Raw genomic sequence first — 24927 nt, forward strand, 5'->3', positions numbered from 1 at the left:
CTGCGCGACGTGTTCAGTGAGTTTATCACATAAAGGGGAAATCTATACACAGCTCCGCAAACACATGCACGAGGTTTGAGAAGCTGATGTGCGTCAAATGAAACACTATTATCATTTCATTTGGGGGCGGAAGAGGGAAATCAATATGTGAAATGTTGGAAATGAACATGTGGGGTTGTATAATGGTTCCGGTGGGACAATGAGCAGCTGATTGATTGGCCGAATGTGTTCCCATTTGTGTCAGATGGAGTGACAAACTGCAGGATTATCAGGAGTGTTGATGGAAACTATGTTCTCTGGGGAGCATGGTAGTACATTTGAGTGCGATACTTACCACGTAACAACTGGACACCATTAAGTTTCTTTTGACATTGTGGCAAATGCTGCAGACAGAGGGCAACTTTTGAACAATCAGATTTTTTATTTTTTTTTATCAACAAATAGCTCTCATACTGGTTCTTGTCGCAGTATTTCTTTATCCTGGCATTTCTGCCACTAAAGCAACTCCAGCTAATAATGGAACACCTACAGAGTTGAAATTAAAGAAGTCATTTCATAAATAAAACTGTGCACCACCTGTTCTTACAGCCTTCTACAGATCTCATTATATAGAACTTCATAATATGGTGGATATCATGATAAATATCGGCATACTGGCCAGCTCTAGCAGAAAACGTACAATAAATCAGGTTTCTGGCTAATGTGCAAAAGAAAAGAAGTAGATAATAAAAGCAATAAATAAAACAAGCTCTCGTGCTTTAAAATGTGTGAATGCTGGTGGGCTTGCAGCAATATTTTTGAGTTTTTCAGACTCTTTGCAACAATTACACAGCACAGCCTTGTTTTCCTTCAGGGTGGAGGAAGTGATCAAAATCGACAAAATGAGGCTTGCAGCACAAGGATGCTGCCTGGTTGCCTGCAGAACACAGTTGCCACCCTGGTGTGCCGTGTGCAATGCATGCTGGGTACTCACGGGGCATTCAGTGATCCTCTGCTCCCACTGGCTCATGCTCAAGCTCTCCTCCAGTGTGGTGCATTTCTTCAGAACCAGGTCCCACCCGCAGTACGGGTCTCGAGCGCCGACGCAAGCGCTGTAGACAAAACAGGCTCATTAAGCATCTCAGTCTAACTTTATCTCTTTCTTTTTGCAGGCGAGGGATGGAGAGCTGCCTGACAGAACCACACTGTGGCCCAGACCAGTCGGACTGTCAGTGATGTCATTGATTGAAAACTCAGGAGTTGAGTCAAACTGAATAAAAAATCATTCGTGGGACATTTGAGGTCCACACATTCCCTTGTAAGGAAGGGTCATTACTGTCTTCCCCAATCCCAGGACACAACCTAGCCATGCTTTATGTTTACATTGAAGTGAAGTGATTGTCATTGTGTAGAAGTGGGTGTCCATTCGAGAGGGTGTGTGCCCGAGAGCCTAAGAGTGCAGCGTAAGCACACACTAGGCGTCGGCCCAAGTGGGTGCATGTGGGAGTGAAAGCCTAAGTCGGCATCCTTAGCATCATTGTCTTTTATAAACAAGTCCACTAGCGGTCAACCTCCTCTTGTCTGGCGTGTGAAGTGGACCATTGGGATGCACATGGGCAAGTCTGGCCCTCGCTTGCTTGAAGGATGCAACTCTGTAATCCAGACAATATGTGCAAATATACTTCATATACTTCATATACTCAGACAGGGGAAATGTGAAGGGCCCGGTGCCCGAAGGCAAAGAGGTGAGGAGAACTGGCTACCTCAAACCGCCCCTGGGCATCCTAACACCTTCTTCACACACTTACACACGTACAATCACACACACAACCACAGGAAATATCAAGTTTAGCTTTACTTTCTTTAATGAGATTTGCTAATCCCTCTTCTAAAGCATTGTATTTGTCACGTACATTAAAAAAAAAAAATCCAATAAGTCGTGAGACACGCGGCATCACCGCAGGCTTAGTGCAGCACCGGCGGCTGCAGGCGGAGGAGAGGTGAGGACTTACTCGCGGCTCTTGTGGAAGTTGCAGCGCATGAGTGGGATCTTGATGACCTGGTCACGGACGCCCACAAAGAGCTCACTGCGGCTGTGCAGGATCAGCAGGCTGCGGATGGGCTGGCGCTCCTGCGGAGGTAAGAGCTCGATCTCGTCCAGCAGGCAGCTGCCCATTGTCCGGTTGAGCGGCGAAAGCACCTTCTTAATAGTGCCGTAATCTGAGAGAGAGAAAGACAGCGAGAACACAATGATATAAGAGAAAACACCCTTCTTCCAAGCTGCAACTGAATGGAATTGACTGGAACCCTGAACATTTTCATTACTTTCTGGACCATTCTGCACTCTAGATTGCTCCACTGTGAGTCGGAGAGGGAGAGAAAACCAGAAAAGTGTTACCTGTTGCTCTCCGATATAACAGTAAAACTACGTGATAGGTTTATGAACGAAGATGGAAATTAATAATCCATGTTATAGTCCTGCCAAAAGAAAACATGTAGCATTACCACCTCACAGTTGTTTTCTTTTGTAAACCAGGTCACTTTCAGGTAACCATCTTCTCAGACAGCAAGGGGTGACCTTCAGAGAAATTCTCTTGTGGTGTTCCTGTTATTTTGCATTCAGAAGAATGCGAGGTCACACTGACATTGACCTTTGACCACCAAAATCTTTTCATTTTATCAAGTGAACGTTTCTTCCAAATCCCCTCAATGTCTTCTTGGACGTGTCAATACATCAATATTTAAGGACATTCATATTGAATGAGATGAATGGAGATTTTCATAAGGCATGCTTTGTAACGCCTGCTTTGTGTTGTTTCTGATAGCACCCTGAGAACTTTAGAACTTGATAGCATTGACCTTTCACCAACAACATCTATGCATCTTTTGAGTCTTTGTATCTCAAGGCAAGTCAGAAAGTAAGAAACTATTCTCCCATTTTCAGCCAGCGTTGCACGGTGCATTTGAGGAGCTGAAAGAATATTTAACGTCCGGAATCAACAGCCTTCAGGAGAACTTTTCCATTAAAGGGGAGACAAACTTAAACATCACATTCTATTTACATTTAGAGAACCTGACAAACTTATCTGGATATATTTTAGTGTCTCTGCACATTGTTATTTGTGTGCTTGCAAGCGCAATTCCGCTGTCCAGTTATGTCACTGCAGCTCATTCCAATTTTATATCCGGGAGGAGAGGGATTGTAGAGAGACAAGAAATCTTTGTATCGGCCTTTGACGTGAAAAGGCTGCCAGGAGAGCCACACCCGTGCCTGTCATCCGACATTCAGAGGGGAAAACGGTCACCTGTCTCCACAGTCATCAAATATGCATGTGTCCCTGATTTTCCTCGAAAGAGCAAGGACGGCGACTGTCCATCTCTCAGAGAACCCTGTTCTCCCTGGTAGCATGGAATCAAACTCATAAATATTACATTTTGAAGCTTGAGCGCCTTTAAAAGGGATTATAATGTTCCCTGGAACCTACAGGGGTTGTTACATCAACTTTAATATTGGTTTTAAATTATAAATATCTTTCACACTATATATATATTTTTTAAATGTCCTGGGTGGAGGCGTGTTTTCAAGCCATTTAATTAAACCGCCAGTGGAGAATAAAATGACAATACCTTTCATTTATTCCCCAGGATGAGGTATTATTAAAAAGCTATTCATTGTCGCCATGTAATATGGTGGAGCTACGCCGTGTTACGGGTAGGGACAGCAGTGGGAACTCAGTTCTTCCAGATTTCTCCAATGGTGAAGTAAACACTTCACGTTTCCCCCTTCCTGCATGAAACTCTCTGCCTGATCCAAAGCCTTTGTTCCTGGTGTAGATGCTCCGCACCTAATTGCATTTGAGCAAATCAGCAAGCTGACTGATAGCCTTGGCACTGTTTGTCGCACAGTGGCTTGCGTCCTCATGTGAATGGTTTTAATCGAGCTGCATGGCCAGCAATACAATGAGAAGATTATTTCAGTAAGTCCACTGAGCCCCAGCCGGAAACAGGTGTCAAGCCCTTAAAAAAAGATGCGGTACGGACACGTACCCTGTACGTTGCTGATTCGATCTGTTGAGAGAAAAAGTTCGTGTTTGGTTGAGAGGGTCACTCAATGGCAGTGGTATTCCTTTGGTAGGTGTCTGGATGTAATTTGTTGGCGTTTAACGTCAGCACACACCTACGGGTAATTGTTCTATTATCCTTCTTTGGGTAATTCTGGGAAATATTTAAACAAATGGAACATAAAAATGAATAAAAATTAATTTCTCTATTCTCCATTGCTTTCTCTAGAAATCCCCCAATTTTTTGCGAAAATATTGTTTAATAGTGTGTAGTGGAAAGGACAATAAAACTAAGGGACAAATATTAAATGGAATGTTCTTTTAAAAAATATTTTTTAAAAGATGAGTTGAAGATGAGTTCCTGACTTATATTAAAAAGTTTATATTAAGTTTTTGGAAAATTTTGATTCAAATTTGACTTATTTCCCCACATTGATGCCATAGTCGAAGTACTCTGCAGTGCATCTGGATAACATGCTGTGTTCACCGGCTTTGATGCGTCATGACTGGCTTACTTTTTATGCCTGTGCCAGGCCTGTTAGCCAACTGTTGCACACTTCAAAAGACGGCAAATCAATTGGACCACCAGTTATTAGTCTGGGTTTATTTTCCCATGTGTCTTAGTTTTTTTGTTAAATCTTCAACAACAAACACAGTAGTGGCAGATTAAAATGCACCCGGCTCTTGACTAATGAACTCTGGGTAATTAATGAGCTCTGTGCAATTCTGAATAATTTAAATACATGAAACGGCAGACTGCAGATTTGGGGAGAAATAAAATTTTAAAAAATTGTAGGGTAATTGAAACTTTTTTTTTTTTTTTCACATGAGAACGTGGCTAAGTGAAGAGCAGGAGAAGTAAAATACGTACCTGTGGCCAGATAGATGATATGGAAGAGCATGTCCTTGCCCTGGACCACATCCACAGCCACATGAGAGAAGCGCACATTGTCCTCCATGAAGTAGGGTACTGGAGACACGGGCTGCACCACCTCATGCATGAGAATGAACTTCTGTGCGTCCTGCAGGTTCCTCTCAGTCAGGTTCACATAGGAGCCGTAGTCTATGGTACCGCACTACAGAGAGAGACACATTCAATAAGAGTAAGAGAAATAGGGAGAATCATGGCCCTCTAATAAACATAGTAAGCGCACTGGGATTTTCATGAATCGGACATAATTATTGAACTAGACACTCATCATGTGAAAAAGAAATTTCTTTAAAAGAAATTTAAATATGGGAGGAGCCCATATCAATGACTGAAAGCTCTCATGTACCATATCATTGAAACCCCCTTTTATCAAAACATCACACATGCCCACCTTCCCATCCTACTCTGATTTACTCTGCTTCTCTTTCTCATAAAATTGTACGTCAGCAGACATCACAAACTTGATTTCTGTTGCTTGTGGCCCACAACCCAACCAAATATGGATTTTGGATGGATTATAAGCACATTAATTCTCGAAGTCTGCTAGGAAAACTCATTAATCATACATCCGTGAACAATTGAATTATAAGAGTGAAGTGGAAAAAAAAAAGAGAGACGTAGGCACAGAAGAAATGCATGAAGGGAAAGGGGAGGGTGAATGTGAGCCAAAAACACTGCACTTTATAACGCACTAATTAGCCAAACACATCATCTGTTTGCAGATTAGCCCCCCTGTGTGAGAGCATGCGTGTATGTTAGCGAGGAAGGAAGAGAGGAACACTATGAAAGTGTGGAGAAACCACATCAGTCCCCCACGCAATCATCAACACCGCCGGCGCTCCATCCGCATCAGTCCCCAGCAATCCTCAGGCAAACGCTTCACGGGAAGCCAGGAAGGGTGGGAGGGCAAAGAGGCAAGAAATTCATTGGGAAAGGCGCAGCAGACTCTCAGGGACAGAGCACGGCTGGTCATGCACAGAAAGGGGGGCGGGTCCAATTCACCCCTAACCGAACAACACGACGGCAAAAAGCACAGCCAGCGGCTGCAGCCTGACATTGATCGCATATCCCACGCTCCAGCGCAGGCCGAGGTGCGCCAACGTGACGTCGTCCTTCACTCGTTCCAAGTCTGATTGGAGTGAGAAAGTTGATTTGTTTCAAAACTCGGAGAAAGTTGACGCAATGTTTTCTGCAAATGTGGAGGAATGTTTTCATCCAGAAAAAACACTATTAATGGCAAAATATGCGCAAACCCATTTGTGACAAGTTGGGAAGATTAGCAGCGTGCTATCAAAAATTTCAGGAACAACACAAAGCAGGGTTTACAAAGCATGCCTCATGAAAATAATGCAACATGTTGGACTTTTCATCTGCATTCATCTCTAAAAAAATTTCATTCAATATGAATTAAATATTGATATATTGACACTTAAATTCACTGATGCCCTAAAATTAGCTTGCACACAATTATATTAAATATTTGCACTTTCCAAATCATTCATCATTCATATTTAATGTAGCTAGGCAATATAAATCAATATAAACTGTGCAGGTTCTTGATCAGCTGACAATTCATTTGAAACTTCAGCCCACTCCATCTAGTGGTGCTTTCTTATATGACACCTAAAACTGATGAGCTGTCACAACTGAGAGTCAGGGTTTGCCTATTCTTCTTTATGCAAATTAGATCTGTCAGAACAATGCTAACCAGGCAGGCTGTTTTAATATTATACATAACTTCATGCAGATTTACTTTACTTTACTTTTACTTTACTTTATTTAGCAGACGCTTTTATCCAAAGCGACTTACAAGAGGAAGACACCAGCAATTCTCGTTCGATTTCTATAGAATATCGAGTTTACAAATTAAGAGCCCTGATAAGGCTTTACTTACGCAACTGCAACCCAGATAAAGTGTGGTCCACTTACTGTGAAGCTACAGTCTTAAGCCCATCCTACTGTGCTCAAAAAGGATCATTTTCATTCTCGCTTTAAAAAATTCCACCCCTCTGTCTAGACCTCAGGTATCATTATCGCGGGGAACATAAGGACGTTTTTTTATAAAGTAGATCTTCCTCTCTAGATTGAGCTTAAAATGAAACGTGTGCTGACCAGACTATTTTAAGGACCCTGGAACTAAAGTGTAGAATACTTTAGAACATGCAACTCGTCAAGATTGTGCAGTGATGGGTCATGAGGCGAATTAAAACCACATTAAACTGGAACAGATTAAGCCACTCGCTATCGCTTGAGCCAGCAACTACTCAGCATTAACACATCCGGGGTCCCTCAAACCGGCAAGACTTCAACACTGAGTCAAGAAACCATCTGGGGACGCAAAGCTAATTTCGTTAAAAGACCGAGCTCTTGAACAGTACATTAACATTAAGTGTCATTCACAAATGATGGTAACAGTGCTAAGTTATTAAGAACCATAACACTCTGTAGAATTTGAACACTGACACTTTTATAGGTCGGCGCGACTGTAAATTTCTTGCTGAGGAGTTTTATAATGTGAGGTGGTTATTAATAAATTCATGAGGCGATGATTGAGGAGCAAGTTAATGAGCGTGGCAGAGACAGGCTGGAAAACAATGATTCGTGGGTTCACACACACACACACACACACACACACACACAGAAAGCACAAACAGTCCTCCCCAACTGCCTTTTTTTTGTCTCAGACAACATGCGCCGGTTTGTGTTCTTTTCATAACTGGACGTCTTTCAAAAAATAAAAATGGAATATGATGAATAAATAAATAAAATCTTTGAAAGAATAAAAACAAATTCAAATATATTTATTTAAAAGCGGACGCATCAACTTAATGTGGGAGTGGGGCGTTAGGAATCCAGTGTCAGATTCCAGCTTTGTAGGTGTCGGTGTAATCCAGATGAGCCCCGGATAAAATTCTGCTTTCAGAGGGCTGTGAACATGCCTGCCTGCAGAGAATTTAAATGTTCCTGTTGTTTTAGTTGCAGTGGGGACTTACTTGGAAGTCTGGGTTAGGGTTGGTATAGGGCAGCCATGCAGAGCGGGAGTTCTCCTGGTACTTGAAGGGTCCACTGAACACTTGGGTGATGGCGCTCAGGTTGAACGCACAGACCGCTGAGGCAGCCATGCTGTTTCTGAGGGTTACAAGCGATACGTGTTCATATATTAGGTCTTAAACAAACATTCGTATAGTAGGGCGTGTACAAAACTATTTTGACTTTTTTCACAACTATTGTGAACAACGATTTTCAACATTTAATTTAAAAGAGTATACTTTTATAAATGTTAATTTAAACCATAATTGCTTTGCTGGAAATGAAAATATACACACATACAGAACGATAAAAAAAACACAAATGCATAAAGAATTCATTTCATGATAAATGTTAGTACTGAACTTCTGATAGCACTTAAAGCAACAATTTTAAGAGCAGGAAAAGAGGAAAAACATTCTATTACATTAAATAATTCTATAAATATATAACCAATTGGCAGAAAAGTTCACTATGACCACAAACTGAGCGCTAACATGCAAACAAAAATAAAACATTTACATTCATTTTTGGTGTTTGGACCTGCACTTTCTACATATACTTAACGCTTATCTAGCAAGATACCAGTTTCTTTCTCTCTATGTCTGTAACTTAAAGCAGTGAACAGAACCACAGGGGAATGTGGAAATTAAAGGAGAACATTTTTCTGACAAATGATGGCTCCATCTAGCTTTATAGATGAAGGTTATAAAATTGCAAGCCACTGGATCGATGATGTGTGTCTAAGGAATCACTGCACAGTGAAAACCTACTGATACGTTTTTTTTGTCTCATAAGACATGCAAAATAATTAACAAATTAAATTACAAGCCCCTCTCTCCACCTGCTTACTTTCTACCCTGTGTCTGTTCCATATTTTAATGACACATTTCATGGTAAATGTATAAGAACATGAACAGGCATCATTTTTGGTACACTTGGCCATCCATATACACACAACATCAACTGACAGCATCAGTCTATCCAGGAGGCTGTGAATCACCAGTTCTAGCTCTCGCTGTCATTTAAGCGCAAACTGATTTGTCGGCAACAGGCTCAGGCTTGCTACCACTGAACTCACACGTTGGTGGTGAAGATGCCATAAAGGAGTTCAAGCTCCGGCAGGAAGAAGGTGCCCTGCAGCTCGTTGTAACTGAACGGGATCTCTCCTGGCCGGGAGCAGTTCAGACGAGCCTTCATGAAGGTGGTCCAGGTGTCCTCCAGCAGGAAGCGCCCACCGATGTCATTCTTGCACACCCGGGCTGCCCGTGAGAAGACCGTCCGGCCACAGTCATGCTCCACAGCATTCTCCCGGAAGAAGAAGTAGGTGAAGTTGCCGATGTCGTACGATGACACAAAGTTGGGCTCTGTAGATAAATACAGAATATGAGCAGTGCCTGGCAGGTTATTTTTGTTTTTATTAATATCTCACATTTTTCTGAACAAACTCATTTCTCATTCAAAAATGTAAAAAAATGACCTCAACAAACTCACGGTTTTCCTGTGATTGCCACCCCATTTAAAACTGATGATTGGGTGCAGATTTTCATCAGCAAAATGTTAATTTTTATGACATTATTGACTTTAAACACAGAGGTTTGTTCTTCTTGACAGTGATTTAATCCCACTTTGTGTGAGGGGCCATTTTTCCAGTCATTGCTCTTCAGCACAGCATCAATAAGACAGAAAAAATCAATTTGCCATAAAATTTGTTATTAAAGCTTTTTTTCTTTGAGGCTCCAGTGAGCCCTGTATGTACGAACATGAATTTATTTTTTTCAATTTTCTTTTAATGCGAATCAGATAAAATCCTTCACTGACAAGATAGTTGCTGACCTCCTCTTTCTACCCAACAAATGAAGCAAGCTCTTCAATTTTGAGGTGAAGGATCCAGGTGGGAAGTCAGATCAAACACTTAAGGACTTGATTTGCTTTTTTTGTGTCAGATAGGAACATCACTTTTATGTCCTTCTCAACAAGAAATAGATAGAGGACGAAAAGAGAGTGTCACTGCAATCAATATTTACAAGGACAGCTAGTTTCAAAGTTTTACAGCGGACTAGTTGGGACTGTCTAGTCTCCCATAGATAATCCAGGAATGCTCTCCAAAACATAACGGCATCTTTCCACAGCTTGTGTCCAGAGTACGGACCTGACCGGGACCTTAGGCTCTCAATGTCATAATGAGCTAGAACCGGCCATGTGCTTCTGAGACAGCCATACACATCAGAAATTTTGAAATACCAGATGACTCACATTATGAATTATGATGACTCACAGCTTAATAAACAATAAAGTTTTTCACATTCAGTCTGTCTGCAGTAATAAAAAAAGCACGGGGGAAGGGGACGGAACTGCCTAGGTGGCAATTCAGATTGCAATGCTTAGCATTTGCATAGTTATTACTTTCCCCCCAACAACTCACAGTCACTTGTAAAGCATTTATTATTTTCTTAAAGCTGCATTCGTTTTGCCCATGGACCATGACTGTATTCAGATAGCCAACAGATGCACATGTAGTACACAAGTCCCAGGCTCAGGAGAGCACTGAATATGCAATATTCAGCAGCCAATAGTCCTGCTTTTGACAGTCATTGTGGTCAAAAGAGCATGGACCTGGCAGCTCTTTTTACCGGGGGTATTTAATGAGGGATAAATCCAGCAGTGGCTCTCAAGAGAGGGGTTGGCTATACTCCTTTTAGAATAATGGTTTGTTTTACAGACACTGCAAGCCATGAAAACACCACCATTACCACGCCTCAAGTTTCTTGACGTACCATTGAGCCATTTGGAGTTATACTGGGCAGTCCGGAGAGGAGGCAATCCCCCCAGGCTGCGGTAGATGGCCGGGTCCCTCCCAGAGAAGTCCATGGCTGTGGCAGCATACAGCTCCCCACTAGAGGTGATGAGGGCCGTGGAGTTATGCACAGGGTTGTAGGGGCAGCGTGCCATTCCACTTATCTGGTCATGAATCTCGGTCAGGTTGGTCAGCTAGAGCATAACAAAAGGAATGGATATGAGGAAGATTGAGTGTATTCAGACAGATTCAGAGTCAGATTACTGGTATTGGCTGAATAGGAAAGATGAAAAAAACACAAGGCTACAGTTACGTAAAAAGTGCTTAATCCAAGAAGAACGAAGGATCGGCCTTCAAAATGTCACTGCGTAACAGAACTGCAAAGTTATTCCTTTAGAGACAAGACGTCACCTGTACCACCAATCACTACTTTTTCTCTTCAATAAACCTACTCTCCAGAAGTCTCACATAAACTTTGTCAATGGCCTTCACTCATACCCAAACCCACTCTCCTCCAAATACCACCTACTCTGCAGTATTGACACCAGCTCTAACCAACTCAAGCCTGATCCAATCCACAACTCACACCCACAACTATCCCCACATCGCCATACCCCTCTCCATAACTCACCCACCCACTCAACTTTGACTCTCCCCTCAACAGACACCCACCAATATCCACAACTCACCATGGCCATGACTAAACCCCAGAACTTACCTCACCTCCACTCTAAAACGCTTCCTCCAACATGCTTATTATTCCCGATTCTCCCCACCTCTCACCCGATTCATCTAGGCTCACCCTCTCTGTCTCCAGCTCTTTCTCACTCTCTAGCCAGACACTGAATATTAATCTCTTTGTTTTCCTGACTTGGCAGCCAGGTGCTCTGGTGCTTATATGCAAATCTTCTGATATTTATTCTGACTGTCTTTATATGAAAATAAAATTATAAGAATATGACCAAATCATTGAGACATTAACCATGCATCCACACAAAAGAACAAATAGCATCCCGTAAGGAAAGTGACATTAGCGCGAGAGGAAGAGGCCAACTGCAGCTGGTAATGGCTGCATCACTGGTGCAATTCCTTAGGTTTAATGTAATTTTAATGTAACTTTACAATGCAGAAGGTTGCCTTTCCTGCGCACAGTGACGAATGTCCATCTGCTGCGCTGGAGAAGCTATCATAAAATCTCATCAATATTGCTGCCCACTTCAGCTGCCTCAAGATACTACATTAAACCAGCATTCCTCATGTTCCGAATTTTAACAATATGGCTTTATAACTGTTCTTAGTCAAAATTAAAAAGAGAGGTTAGAATGCATCTTCTTTGTCCTCTTTAACTCTTTAATGTTGTTACATGCTTTAAATTATAGTTTTAACAGCATGCAGCCTTTTCTATAATTAGGGCAGATATGGTTATAGTCCGAATATGGAATATTAATTCCATTTTATGCAATAATGGATTTAAATCAGCACCCCAAGGTTGAAATGATATAGCCGGTGGTGGCTGTTCCACACGTCCACATAAGGAGATGCATTAGTATTCCAGCAGACAGCTCTCTTATCACACAGCCCCCAGGGAAGGTCAGTTGGTCTGCTGTTTGATGCTGAATCATAATCTTGTCTCTTAGGCTGTTGGCCACACCTCTCACATCATCTGAATGGCATCCTTATGGCTAATCCAGAAAATCGTGCGTGGAAGTGGTCCATGGTGGCGACCGATGGAGACTCAGCTTCCTTAAAAGCACAGAGCGATTCTTTGTGGCCGCAGAAGGCTGGGTGCATTAGCATGGCCACCTGAAGCCAAAGACTTCCAGTTCCTTGGCCACTTCCACAGTGGCAGCTCAGAACCTAATGAGGGGCTCTTCTTTGGGTTTTCAGTAAGATGAACGACGGGCACTGAAGGACCACCTTCAGACGTTTGCATTTCACAGCTTCAGCGGACACAGACATGCCACCCAATGTGCATTTTAAACAAGGAGGCTGAAAGAGGGCACTTCACAACCCAGCCAGCTGTGCTCAGGGGAAGACACTGCAGTGACTTAGCATCACCAGTGGCTCTTTTTTCTTCGTGAAGATGAAGATCTATGGTGTGTATTTTACGCACACAGAGAGCTCTGTGGTTTATTTTAATTCCTGATATTCTTCATGCAACACTCCCCACTGGCACGGTGCAGCATTCCGTCTCAGCAGCGTTCAGCTTCTGAGACACTAATTCATCTCGTTTTTCAAAGCCATGCTGGGCGGACCATCATCAGTGCAAATAATATCACTGTCATCTTCATTTGCTTACTTTTGAAGACTGGATTTACATATAATCCTGCCAATTAAAGCAGGGACTTCAAACAACATTTACTTACTTGCATGCTGAGCCTGGATGAATCAAATGCCTGTTCCTGTTTGTAATCTGCTCATAAGTTACATGCTTATATGGATGGTCCGCCAGTAACATAGAACTGATTTATACTGTCATTTCATGGAAGAAGGCAATGCAGGATTCAACAACAATGCACAATAAACCATGAGAGATTCAAGCAAAAAAAGCATGCTTTTGACAACAATGGACTTAAATCCCAAAGGTCATGACATTTACCATGAGTCGCCATAGCAACGAGCAGCCACTGCAGTTCAGTGACCATGCTGTTTATAGCTCAGGATAGACACAGATGACATTACAAACGTCCCATGGCAGGACGGCCAATAAACAGGCAGGACCTAGAGTCTGGCGCGGGCCAGACTTTCCAGGGCATATTTATTTGAAGTAATGATGGGGCCCATTAGCAAGACACAGGAAGTTTGGCTCATTACCGTTCGATTGGTGCAGATGGGGGTAAAAGCGTTGGTTCCACAGGTGAAGAGCCGGTCTCCATTAACCAGAAGGACGCGGATGTAGTTCTGACAGTCCTCCTGCGGAGAGTGAAAAGGGAAGAATCGCGTGATGAGGGATTACGCCACAGCCTGATGTGCTGTCTGCTACTTCATCAATTGATCTGAGAGTGCAGCTGATGACCTTTGATTCACACCACTCCTCAGAGGCCGTGAATTCCCTTTACAGGGCGGTAAAGGGCACGGGCAACGTCTCTACCTCGCTCTGTATTTGTTCTTGTGAAGGAAATAGTGCTCTCAACCTTTCTGAAATTTTTCTGCCTGCCATATGCGGTAGCATGAGCCCTGTGAACCGGGGGCCGGTTTTATTGATTTATTTCTTTAGATAAGAAATATGGAGTCCCTTAAATCACGCCGCTTTCAGGGGCGCTCCCTCTCCAGACTCTGATTTAGTAGAAATTCAGAGCCGGGAGAAGGTCTACTTTATTCCCTCATCAAGATGCTTGTTAACTCATAAAGTGTGAGAGTGAGTGCCTGATTTTACTCGGCCTTCTCCATAACTCATTTTAATCCCAATGGTCAAAAAAGTGACCAATTTTGTGACCGCTAGCATAATACATTGTACTGAATTGGGAATGAATGTAAGTCAATATTGACTTATTTAAATACAGTTTTAAATTATCCTACATGTTGGACCGACTGTTTGTAGCATTGCCGTTGCCCCCACACTTGAGAGAAATGGAGTGGAAAGTGACCGTGATAGTGATAGGACCTGAAGTGGTCGATGCCTGTGCAATAGGACCTGGATTGGGAAATGAGGGTGTGGGCTAATTTCCTTGAATTTTCCCCACAACTCTGCCAACCTTGCTGGCAAACCGTGTGTTTGAATGCAGTTCATCAAGGGCAAGTCAATCCGATCCAGCTACATGCTGTAGAGTCTTCCATCACCTACAGGGTACATGTACAATATGGAGCCCTACTGAGGAGGGTACACTCCCATTCCTGATACAGCCTTGAACAGGGCACAAGTGTTGACTTGCTGAATAGGCTGAGGTACCTCCTGAGTACCACTTTGTGCATGACAACCTGTTTATATCTTTCAGTCTTCTTGACACGCCAGCTTATTGTCAAGAATGTCAAAGTCATCCCCTTGAAATGTTATCCACAAGATATTTTTAAAAAGACTATGTAATGGGTGAGTTAATGTTACAGCTGAGTGTGTGGTGGGTGATGTTTCAGGGGATGGGAGTTGAGAAGCGCAATAATAAAGTTATGAGGAAAAAAATGAACGATATCTCATTACTCTGTGCTTAATGGGCACTGTCATCACTACTTTTATTTTAAGATTTTGGGAAAAAAGGACTATGTTGTTTCCCAGTGGTCACGATTGTGACCAAGTATTAAAATGTACATTTTGGCAACTTAACCAATATAACATTTTTAAATGCATAATGTGCATTTGGAAGGTCTCTGGAGTTAAATCTCAGGGGTTATATTTCATGTAATTTTCATTAAACATGTTTATATTGCTTTCATGTGTAAATATATGTACATTTAAATTGATGCCACATATCAGTGTGATGTGTTTATTAATTGTCTTTGAGATCTGTTTGTAACGTCTTGTCCTTTAGAAATAATATTCATTGGTCTTGTCCATTACAGTCTGCAAAAGACATACAGGAAAACTTCACAGTAAAAAAATAAATGCACATGCATATGCAAAGCCAACACAACACACAAAAATTCCACACGCTCAAGGGTGAGGTGGCTCAGCCTGTAATTCCCAATGACAATCACATGTTGGGCAGCGTAATGCTTATTATGGATCGCGGGCTCACCTTCTCCAGGCCTTTTTCTCACAATCAAAATTACTCTCCCCCCTTAAATGTACACCAGGCACTGGGGTTCACCCGAGGGTCAGACCCAGCTGGCAAGTGAAGGCCCGGGAAGTGGCTGAAGAGCTCAAGTGTATTCCAAGCCCAGGGTCAGAGTAGCGTGGCCTTGGGTTAAAGCGTCTCCGCGTCGCCAGACCATGGCTTGACTCTGCTCTCGTTCACTCAGCCATCGCAAACAAAGGTGAACACACCATGGCAACAAGCCCGGGACCCTCTGGCTGCTTGGTCAGACGGTGGGACGGTGGTGAGTTCAACAGTACACTGTACACTTGGCAGGCGTCCCTGCTATATAAAACAGTCCAGCACTGACCAGCAAGACCACTTTCCCAAACCCCGCTAGTCTCACTGTTCATTGTTGCTCTCGGCCTTAAATTAGAGGTAGAGGTTTTGTGTGAAACATAAATCTCCCCGGTGCTCGGCCATGAGCTGATGCATGCTGGGAGTCCACGTTGCAGAATTTAGCTGTGCTTTAGAGTACAACTCAATTTTTCAGGCTCTTGTGAGATTCGTGCACATTTGTTATGGCATAAACAAAAGTTAAAACAATACAGAGCCCAGTGCTTTATATCCCTGCCTTTAGCAATTATCTTGGTAATTTACATAATTTGTGATTGTTTTCCACTAGTGATGATCTCTACCTTAAGGCTTAATGTCTCATGTCTCTCTGCACATGTCTCTTATTTGTATACGGTTTTTTTTTTCTTTAAAAAAAGGACCTTCTGTCCTCATAATCATTTTGCTCTGGTTAATTTGTATTTTATAATGGCTTAATAGTTTCTTTGTCTAGATTACAATTATGGAGTAGACTAACGTAGGCGCACGTGTTTTAAATAAATGCCAAATTGTCCTTCAAGCAGCCCAAATTGTGTTCAACCTTTTTTAACCACAATGTCAAATTTGAAGCCTGAAAAACTGGCAACACTGTTCTGAACTTCAATTCAGTTCCGTGCAGCATTGACAGATTGGCATGACTGTTTTGTCTAGTCTGGTCCAGCATATGGGAGTAAACATCTCTTAAACATTTCAATGGTAATAGACTTGGTGTGAGATTTCTTGTGTGAGCATGGGAGCATTTCATAGCAGATGTTTGATTGCTGGCAGCCCTGAATTAGTTGCCCTGGCGCGCAAATATTATCTTAACTTTCTTTCTGTGTGACCCACCTCAAACTTGCTCCCACTGGCTGATCTTATGTTCTAAAATGCTATTTTCTTCTCATATGACCCCTTCTGAAATATGACCTCCTGAACTGAACGCCCATGCAACATTTGGTAATTGTTGTTTCTGAGCATCTTGTTCACAACCCACTTTAAAACACGCAATGCAGTTTCAGCCTTGGGCTGGCTGGGGCCATTCTTCTCTTTGGTTAATGCCATTCAGCCACATTATGGGGAGGAGCAGACGTAACGTAAGACGCATGGGACCCTCCTGATGTGAAGACAATCTGTAAACGTAGAAGATGTTTGCATCTCTGCAATTCACCCCGATGTTAATTATCCAGTGCAGACTAGAGGTAATCTTTACCGATATTGTGTGGAGACAAAAGTTGCTTTTCCGTTGAAGTGAAATGTTCAAAATGCTGTTGAAACATGACTGGGTTTCCATACAGTGGTACCAACTGTCCATGCCTCTCGTTCCTCCTCATACCATGCCAGAACACACAAAAAAGCTGAACCACCACTCAATTTGAGCAGTTTCCGAGGTAATGGAAAGGCCATTAATGACTCGACTAGCCTGAACTGGATATGTAAAATTCTCACCTCAGACTTGCCCCGGCTGAAGCAGGCTCCTTTGGTGAACTCGTCACAATGCCACTCAGCTTCCTGTGGAGGTGACAGAGAATACAACAGACAGTGTTAGTTTCACCAGGCGTAATCCAGCAGGAAGCAGCATAAAGCGGGCCGCAGGTGCTGCCGGACATTTCCCCAAAACTCCCGGAATTCTATATTAATTTCATTTACAGCTTGTTCAGCTGTGTATTACTGACTGTCACAGGGGGTAAGCGAGATTGGTCGACACGGACTGGCTGGATGTAGGGAGGATAATGGAATGAATTTGGTTCACAGTCACGCAGAAGGGGAAAATCTTTTCTCGGTCTCTGCAGCCTGAATGTGAGTGTGATTGAATGTGAGTCTGTGCAAGGCTAACCAGACCTACTTTTCAAATTTAACTATAGAAAGGACAGATAAAGCTGTCTGAAGAGACAAAAAAAAATCTGCCCTTATCCTAAAAAAAGTTCTTGGTGGCCTTTTATTGATCCATTCATGCAGTGGCAGAAGCGCAGTTAAACATATGCAAGCCACACTTTCCAATGCTATTCATCTACGAACGCTTTAAGACAATTACATTACAGCACAATCTGCTACCTCCTAAAAGTTCAACAATCTTATCTTTCCACAAATAGAGACCTTTAAGGAGGGACTGAAATGGGGAACAAACTTTAGTAAGGCAGGTTTATCCTACTTAATGTATGCATGATAAAATATGACCAAGGGGTTGAAATATAACCACTTGGGTGAAATTTTATTCCATTTCCTCTGCAGTGGAGCCTGAAGAATCTTTTATCAGGACTTTATGAGGGAGCGCGGCTCGTATGTCTCCATGGCCTGGAGGGGGAAGAGGAAATAGTGCAAACACTGCATAAGCCACTGCAAACATTTCTGAGAACAAAAAAAAAAAAAAAACCTTGGGAGAAATTTTGGTTGTGCGAGGTAACACATAGTTCACGTTAACTAATGTAAAATGCGCTATTTCGACAAACAGAATTCTTGAATTAAAGCGCCGATAATCTTTCCGGCTGTTTGATTTAGTAGCCGATGCAAGATTATGAGAAAGATCAGACTTGTGGGGCACTAATGATACATGCACAAACATTATTACATGTACATTAATCTTAAAGGTATCTTAAGGGCTTAGCATGTTGCTCGATGCTTATCTCAGAAGAGAAACAGAGAGGGAAGGGCATTCCAGCATTGCCAGACCGGCCATATTTGATATGATATTTCAGGAACCATTTCATAGTGAGAAAAGGTATAAAGTAATACAGCTGGACATCTTTATCGAGCTGGACAAACCCGATGGGTAGGGTCAGGGTCAGGCCCGTGGCTGACCAGGTAAAATGGACGCCAGCCTCTGGCAATTATATTTTAGTTGCCCGTAACGAAAGCCTAGTCTGCGGTATGGAGTAATTTTGACCTGAATGAATGATGTTCAGGCTTTAAAGGCTGTACTTGCCAGATTCTGTGGGGCTCAGGTCGTGTTTGGGCCAAACTTTTTATGCCTGACAGCTCTATTGACGAACCCCAGACCCAATGCTTACACACCAGTAAAAACTAACAATGCAGTGGTGGCCCGGAAGGTTGTGGGTTCGAATACTGAAACACCAAGGTGCCTTTGAGCAAAGTACTGTCCCCACACAGTGCTGCCCACTGCTCACTGAGGTCATGGCTTAAAAGCATAAGACACATTTTGTTGTGTGCAACATGTGCTGTGCTGCAGTGTATCAAATCGACATTTCACTTTCTTGTTTTAATCTGTCCCAAAACAAATTCAATTTGACTTAATTAGCAGACACGCGCCACACTCTACACATATTACAGTTCTTTCACCCTCCCATCTTCTTATTTTAGCTTCTTCGTCATCCTTTCCCTGAAGGATGGGAAGATGAAAACACGACCTGCGACCAGAAGAGGACCGAGGTTTTTCAGCACTCCGTTCTCGGACCGGGGCTTTGTGTAAACAATGGCAGAGGGCGGGCACATCATCGCACACAGATGGACCGGGAGCCCAGGGGTTGGCTGCAGCGGCGAACCCACCGCTACGTCCATTTGACAACAGTCCAGCTCGCATTCCAGGCCAAATCTGGGCTATTTCGGGGGCAGTCACCCTTAAAAACAAAGTGCGTGTCAGCAAAAGACTTGGCATGCACATGCGGCAGTGGAGAGGCTCGGCGGGGTCCGCGTGGGGGAGTTCACGCATATTACACTCTAGCCCAAACAAATGGCAGGCACCTCCCTGTGGCCAATCTTGAAAGCAGCCTATACAAGTGACGTTTGACGCTGGATTAGGTGTAATTAACGAAACCATTATCTTGACAAATGGTCTGCGCTTTACAAATTGCACAAGAAATGGTCATTACTGTGTAAACAATTTAATCTCAGAGAGCCATGCTTCATCATTTGACTGCAGCATTTATTAATGGTATCATAATACCGAGGAAAGATCAATGATGCCATAGCTGGATAATGTTAATACCATTTTCCTCCAAAGCAGTTCCTAAAAACATGACAAAACTGAGCTGTTTCATAAAAACACACGTTCAGTAACAGTGGTCAATAACTCTGAGATATTCAACACACGCTCCTATTAGCATAAATGTTTGGGCTGGGCTTGCACACAAAAATTCTTTCCTCACACTGTCCGTCGTGCCGACAAACATGGAATGCTATTCTTGCTACAGAAGTACTGGTTTTAATGAGATGCCATTCAGTCCCCACGCTGTCCTTCGGGGGTTCAGATGGCAGACGGGGCTTAACTGAGGGGCCATTGTGCCTGTGTGGTGGGTGAGGCAGAACATTGTGGATCTGGCCAAGGTACTCTCTGCTGTCCTGAATGGGCACAGGAATTTACTGTACACTCAGGTTGGGAGCAGGGACGTCTATTTGGCAACGCTGTCCATATATTTTAGATAAATGAATGGCTGTTAGCTTGCAAATCATTTCCATTTATGTATTATGTCCATACGTGTATAATCAATAAACTGTAATTTACTTATTCTACTTGTTCAAAAGATATTACAGACAAATCTAACACTTTCACATGCACATGCGTACACACTGCACAAACAATACAAAAATATATAAATACATTATAATTTTTCTTCGTCTAGCACCTAACAATCTCTGAGCATGCTCTTCACTGACAAGTTTGAGCCTAATCAGGGCTCTTAGTTTGTAAACTCAATATTCTATAGAAATCGAAGGAGAATTGCTGGTGTCTTCCTCTTGTAAGTCGCTTTGGATAAAAGCATCTGCGAAATAAAGTAAAGTACTTTAAAAAAATTCTCAACGAATTAATCAGGGGGGATGGTGGGGACTTGCTGATGTATAGAGTTGGACGCTATCTGTCTCACAGTCTCTCTTCTCTCTTCTGCCAGCACAACCCCCCCCCCCAAAAAAAAAAAAAACACCAAAAAACCCTGTCCATCAAATCCAGCACGAGCCTGATCCGACCCTGAGCTAAAAGCTGCGCATTTCCTCTCATTACCAATGTAAATGGGCCACTCTTCCACCAGCTGCTGAGTACTTATTATCACAATATAATGACCACATATGACCACAGACCAGGGCGAAGTGTTCCGTGCCCTTCCGAAAATGAGCCTGTCAGCTTTACTGAGCGTGTTGGCGAAGTTGGCCCGCTCGCGCCACTTTAGTCCATGCATTTAAAAAACGAGTTTATTTAAAGCGATTGAATTAGCAGGAATTAACGCAAGTGTTCTGCTAGCAGCTAATCAGCCAAAGTAATTGTTTCACCGAAGGTCTGTAATTGCCAGAGAAATTATTATGAGTTGAATATTCATTCTATTATCAGAGTTTTGTAATTTGGGTGTCATAACTACACAAGGTGGTGAAAATATTATAGTGTAAGAATTCTTTTGGAAATCCATACGTACATTTTTATAAAAGTAAAAAAAAAAAAAAAAAAAAAAAACGAGAGCAATAAGCTTCAGAAGTGATAACACCATCCACTGCAATAATGACTCCTTTTCGGCTGCATTTTGAATAAAGCATGCGTCAAACTGTGCTTTGGGATTCATCTCCTCGGAGCCGAGTGCTGAACACTAACCTAAATCACCATGATAACTGTCCTCTCGGTGGGGAGGAGGGGGGATTCGCAGAGAGCGTGCCAGGGAGACGGGTGAAGGGAGCTCGCCCAGCACCATGGGCTCCAGACGTTTGCTGCAGTGCCCTGGGAGAGCTGCGAGTCGGACACTGTGCCTGGATAGAGGGCAAACCGCTGTAGCGAGGCTATAGAGAGGCCGGATCTGGCAAAAAGCCTTCTGAAGGCTGATACTTTCGGATTCTTCAACTGTACTTAACTACAGGTCTGAGAGGTAAATCATGAGAGCTTTAGGACAAGTCCTGTAGAAAGAGAGCTAGGACAAGGAGCATAGCCACCTGTTGCTGATGGGCTACAACAGTCATTTGTAGGAATACTTTTGTCTTTTGGGTGCACACAGGGAATCAGGTTACATGGTGAAATTAGCTCAATTTGGGATCAATTGTATGGGAAGAACTGCACAGACTACTTAGAATTTACATTTACATTTACAGCATTTATCAGACGCCCTTATCCAGAGCGACTTACAATCAGTAGTTACAGGGACAGTCCCCCCTGGAGCAATTTAGGGTTAAGTGTCTTGCTCAGGGACACAATGGTAGATTTGAACCTTCTGGTTCATAGGCGAGTGTGTATATATAGGCTACTACCACCCTATAAGGAAACATCATGCTAATGTATCTCCAAAAATGTAAATGTATCATGAAAATGTTTTTGTAAATGAGTTCCAAAATGAACTATCCATCATATGTGGTTTCTGTTTCAATACATGAGAACAGAATTGAAACCTGTGCCACAACCCTGGCAACAGGCATTCCCCCTGATGTGCTGGGTAGCTGGTCAGGAGAAGATGGATTTTAAAATAAACCATTTTCGGAAGGTCTCTGCCCCGCGGATACCGCGAGCGCGGGGAGGGAAATTTGACGCAGGTGTTCATTCATCAGCTCTGCGGCGCGGTGTAATGCTAGCACAATGAAAACTCACCAGCGCAATTAATCAGTGTCTCTGTGCGGTCCGGGCCCGAGTGGCGCCGGCCGGGTAGGGGTGAGAGCGAGAAAGCGCAGAGGCTCCGGGGAGCCAGGAGCGAGACAAGTACAGCTGAGCAAGGGTGCAATGCAACCCCCTGCTGCAGAAATGAACAGTTAAAGGAGAAACAATGGAGCTGTGGTGCCACCGGCTATACCGCTGAGTGGATAACCCTCCCTGCAGACCACGGGCAAGGGGCTACGCAACCCTGCCCCCATGTCCCTCTGAGCACAGCCAGAAGGTGAGATTAGCACTTTAGTCGACACATTCCTGCCCGAACCTCTCCTTCCGGGGCAAGAAGACGGCCTGAAGAGACCATCAGCCTGACGTGTCATCTGTGAGCTAATTTGGAGCTTTTCAGGATAGTAGCAGTGGCTTTGTGAGCATTGGAGCCAGGCATGCCAGCAGAATCCAAGCTTGTAAATGAATCTCGTTCAATTACCAACCTCATGGCTTGGTAATAGCACCCAATTACAAATACTGGACTCAAATAAGTTTCTGATGCTCAATAAAGCTCCAACTATGCTATCCTATGCTGAATTAACTGCACACTGCTTGGATGACTGGTTTATATTGGACACCTTGTGGTGCAAAAATCAGACACGGGGCAAGGGGCATTATCACCAGTTGCACTGTGACACTGTGCAATGACTATGTATGCAAATAAATTGGACCAACCTATCAAAATGTATCCATACTCTATACTCTGTGCTGTATTCAATCTCGGGATGTGTCCACACGTTCTGTTGTGAACATTGCTCCTGTTTCCTCAACAATCCTTTAATTGTAAACTGTATAAAATCAATAAGGTTAGGGCAGCAAGTTCATTTCAATAATGGGCATATAATCTGCCAAATCCTTTACTACCAATATTGCAATACGGTTCCATGCAAAGACGGTGTCCATGCCTTTCCTGTGCTATGGCACAATGTTTTAATACTTTAAAACAACACTTTCACTCAAGGTTAATATATCTACATCAAACCTACGTCACAATCACAGTTATGTCACTACAACGAGTTAAGCAAACTCTATTTTGGGTAGCTGATTGTCAAGTCTATATTTAAACAATTGAGAAGTAGAGAAACGCAAAAGAACAATGGCGGGTCAAACTCCTTCCTGGACCCCACCTGGAAATGTGGTGAAGCTGAAACGGTCTGGACATACCAGACTACAACAGGCCACTCATTAAAGCCGTGACGTGTAGTCATAATGCACACTTTGATTATGGGACAAACAGATGTTTAGAACACACCAGCTTGCAAGCAAAAAAGGACTCTTTCACTTTCAAGTGCCTTTTGTGTCCGACTCAGCCCCCATACATGCCGTCTGACAAGAAATCACAGGCTAAGCTAAGGAAACGCGTAGTGGTACGATTGAATTCTGATGGCTAGTTTCTCAACATAGTTATCCGGGAATATGCCACTACACATAATGGCAGTAGCAGGGAAAAGCTTTTTTTTTTGTAAGAATGGACTGCCTACCCTCTTTGTCTTCCCCAAATGGGAGGCACCGGGGGCGTGACATCAGAAACAACAGGTTCTGATTGGTCAGTGACAACTTCCTGTAGGCCAGTGACAACTTCCTGTAGGCCAGGGGTCTGCTCACATGTGGAAAAAGGGAACTCTGGGCTCTCTTGCTCAGAGGTTTTTCCATCGGAAGCCGGAAGGCTTCTGAGCCTTTCTCTCTCCCTCTCTTTCTCTTCTCTTCTTCTCATTTTTATTTTCTCTGTAACCTTGGTACCTTTTTACATTCAATATTCACATGTAACTACAATAATTATTTACCGGTGTTAATAAATTAGAAACTGTTCATTTTTAACCTCTATTGTGCCATGCCTCTTTCTGCCAGGTAACATAAAATTGGAGTGGTTGAATACAGTGCTTTGTGTGGAGGGAGAAAGAGTTTTTCTACACACTCTATTCTCTTCTCCCTCACCACATGGTCTTTTTTACATTTTTTATCCATTTCAGTTCGATGGCTGCGTTAGTCGTTTTAGTGTATTTTATAGTATGGTATGTTTTTCAGCAATAAACGCAGGTGAAAGCATGTGAGCTCCACGGGCATAGATGAATCCACTAAAGAAACACTCTGATGTGTTTAATTGTAGAGTTAGAAAAAAGCCTTTCGCCTACTGCAAGAAAATCACACTACAACTAAACCCAGGAGAAAACTGGGAGACTAAATCACACAACACTTTTACTACCACACAATTTGGCTTAGTCCTGAGGGCTTCACTCCACAAATTTTTAAACACACAACTGACATGGAGTCAGATGCAAAAGGAAAGTGGGCCCTGGGTCAATTTTAAATTGGCACTGAAGCCCTTAAAAAGATTATTACACCATTTTTCTTCAGACAGCGGCCCGAGGCAGAGTCCGCCAAGGCCAGGCGAAGCACCGAGATTCGCTCCAGCTGGTTCAATAAGCCCCAACAAGTGGCATAAAAGAGAAATGGCTGAAATTTTGCAGCAGGGCATGGCGGTTTTTTCCACAGCCATCTCTCTTTTCAATGGGCACAAACAAAAGGCGGCCCGCTCCTGG

At 43.0% G+C, this 24927-nt stretch overlaps 1 protein-coding gene across 3 annotated transcripts in view; it reads right to left on the reverse strand.

The window, feature by feature from the left end:
* The window catches only part of LOC114766327 (semaphorin-5A-like), a 100980-nt gene that overhangs the window by 40854 nt on the left and 35199 nt on the right, over positions 1 to 24927 (reverse strand). For all 3 annotated transcript variants that reach the window (XR_003742780.1, XR_003742779.1, XM_028957044.1), the window contains exons 5-12: positions 17281 to 17343; positions 13610 to 13708; positions 10776 to 10989; positions 9080 to 9365; positions 7965 to 8100; positions 4912 to 5116; positions 1992 to 2199; positions 974 to 1091 (exon numbers count right to left, since the gene is read on the reverse strand). Coding sequence is in view for 1 of the 3 variants with exons in the window: in XM_028957044.1 (XP_028812877.1) it covers positions 974 to 1091; positions 1992 to 2199; positions 4912 to 5116; positions 7965 to 8100; positions 9080 to 9365; positions 10776 to 10989; positions 13610 to 13708; positions 17281 to 17343 (1329 nt within the window). In the remaining 2 variants the exon portion in view is untranslated. The remainder of the gene's footprint in view (positions 1 to 973; positions 1092 to 1991; positions 2200 to 4911; positions 5117 to 7964; positions 8101 to 9079; positions 9366 to 10775; positions 10990 to 13609; positions 13709 to 17280; positions 17344 to 24927) is intronic.

This window comes from Denticeps clupeoides, chromosome 2, assembly GCF_900700375.1.
Source record: "Denticeps clupeoides chromosome 2, fDenClu1.1, whole genome shotgun sequence".
Lineage (NCBI taxonomy): Eukaryota > Metazoa > Chordata > Actinopteri > Clupeiformes > Denticipitidae > Denticeps > Denticeps clupeoides.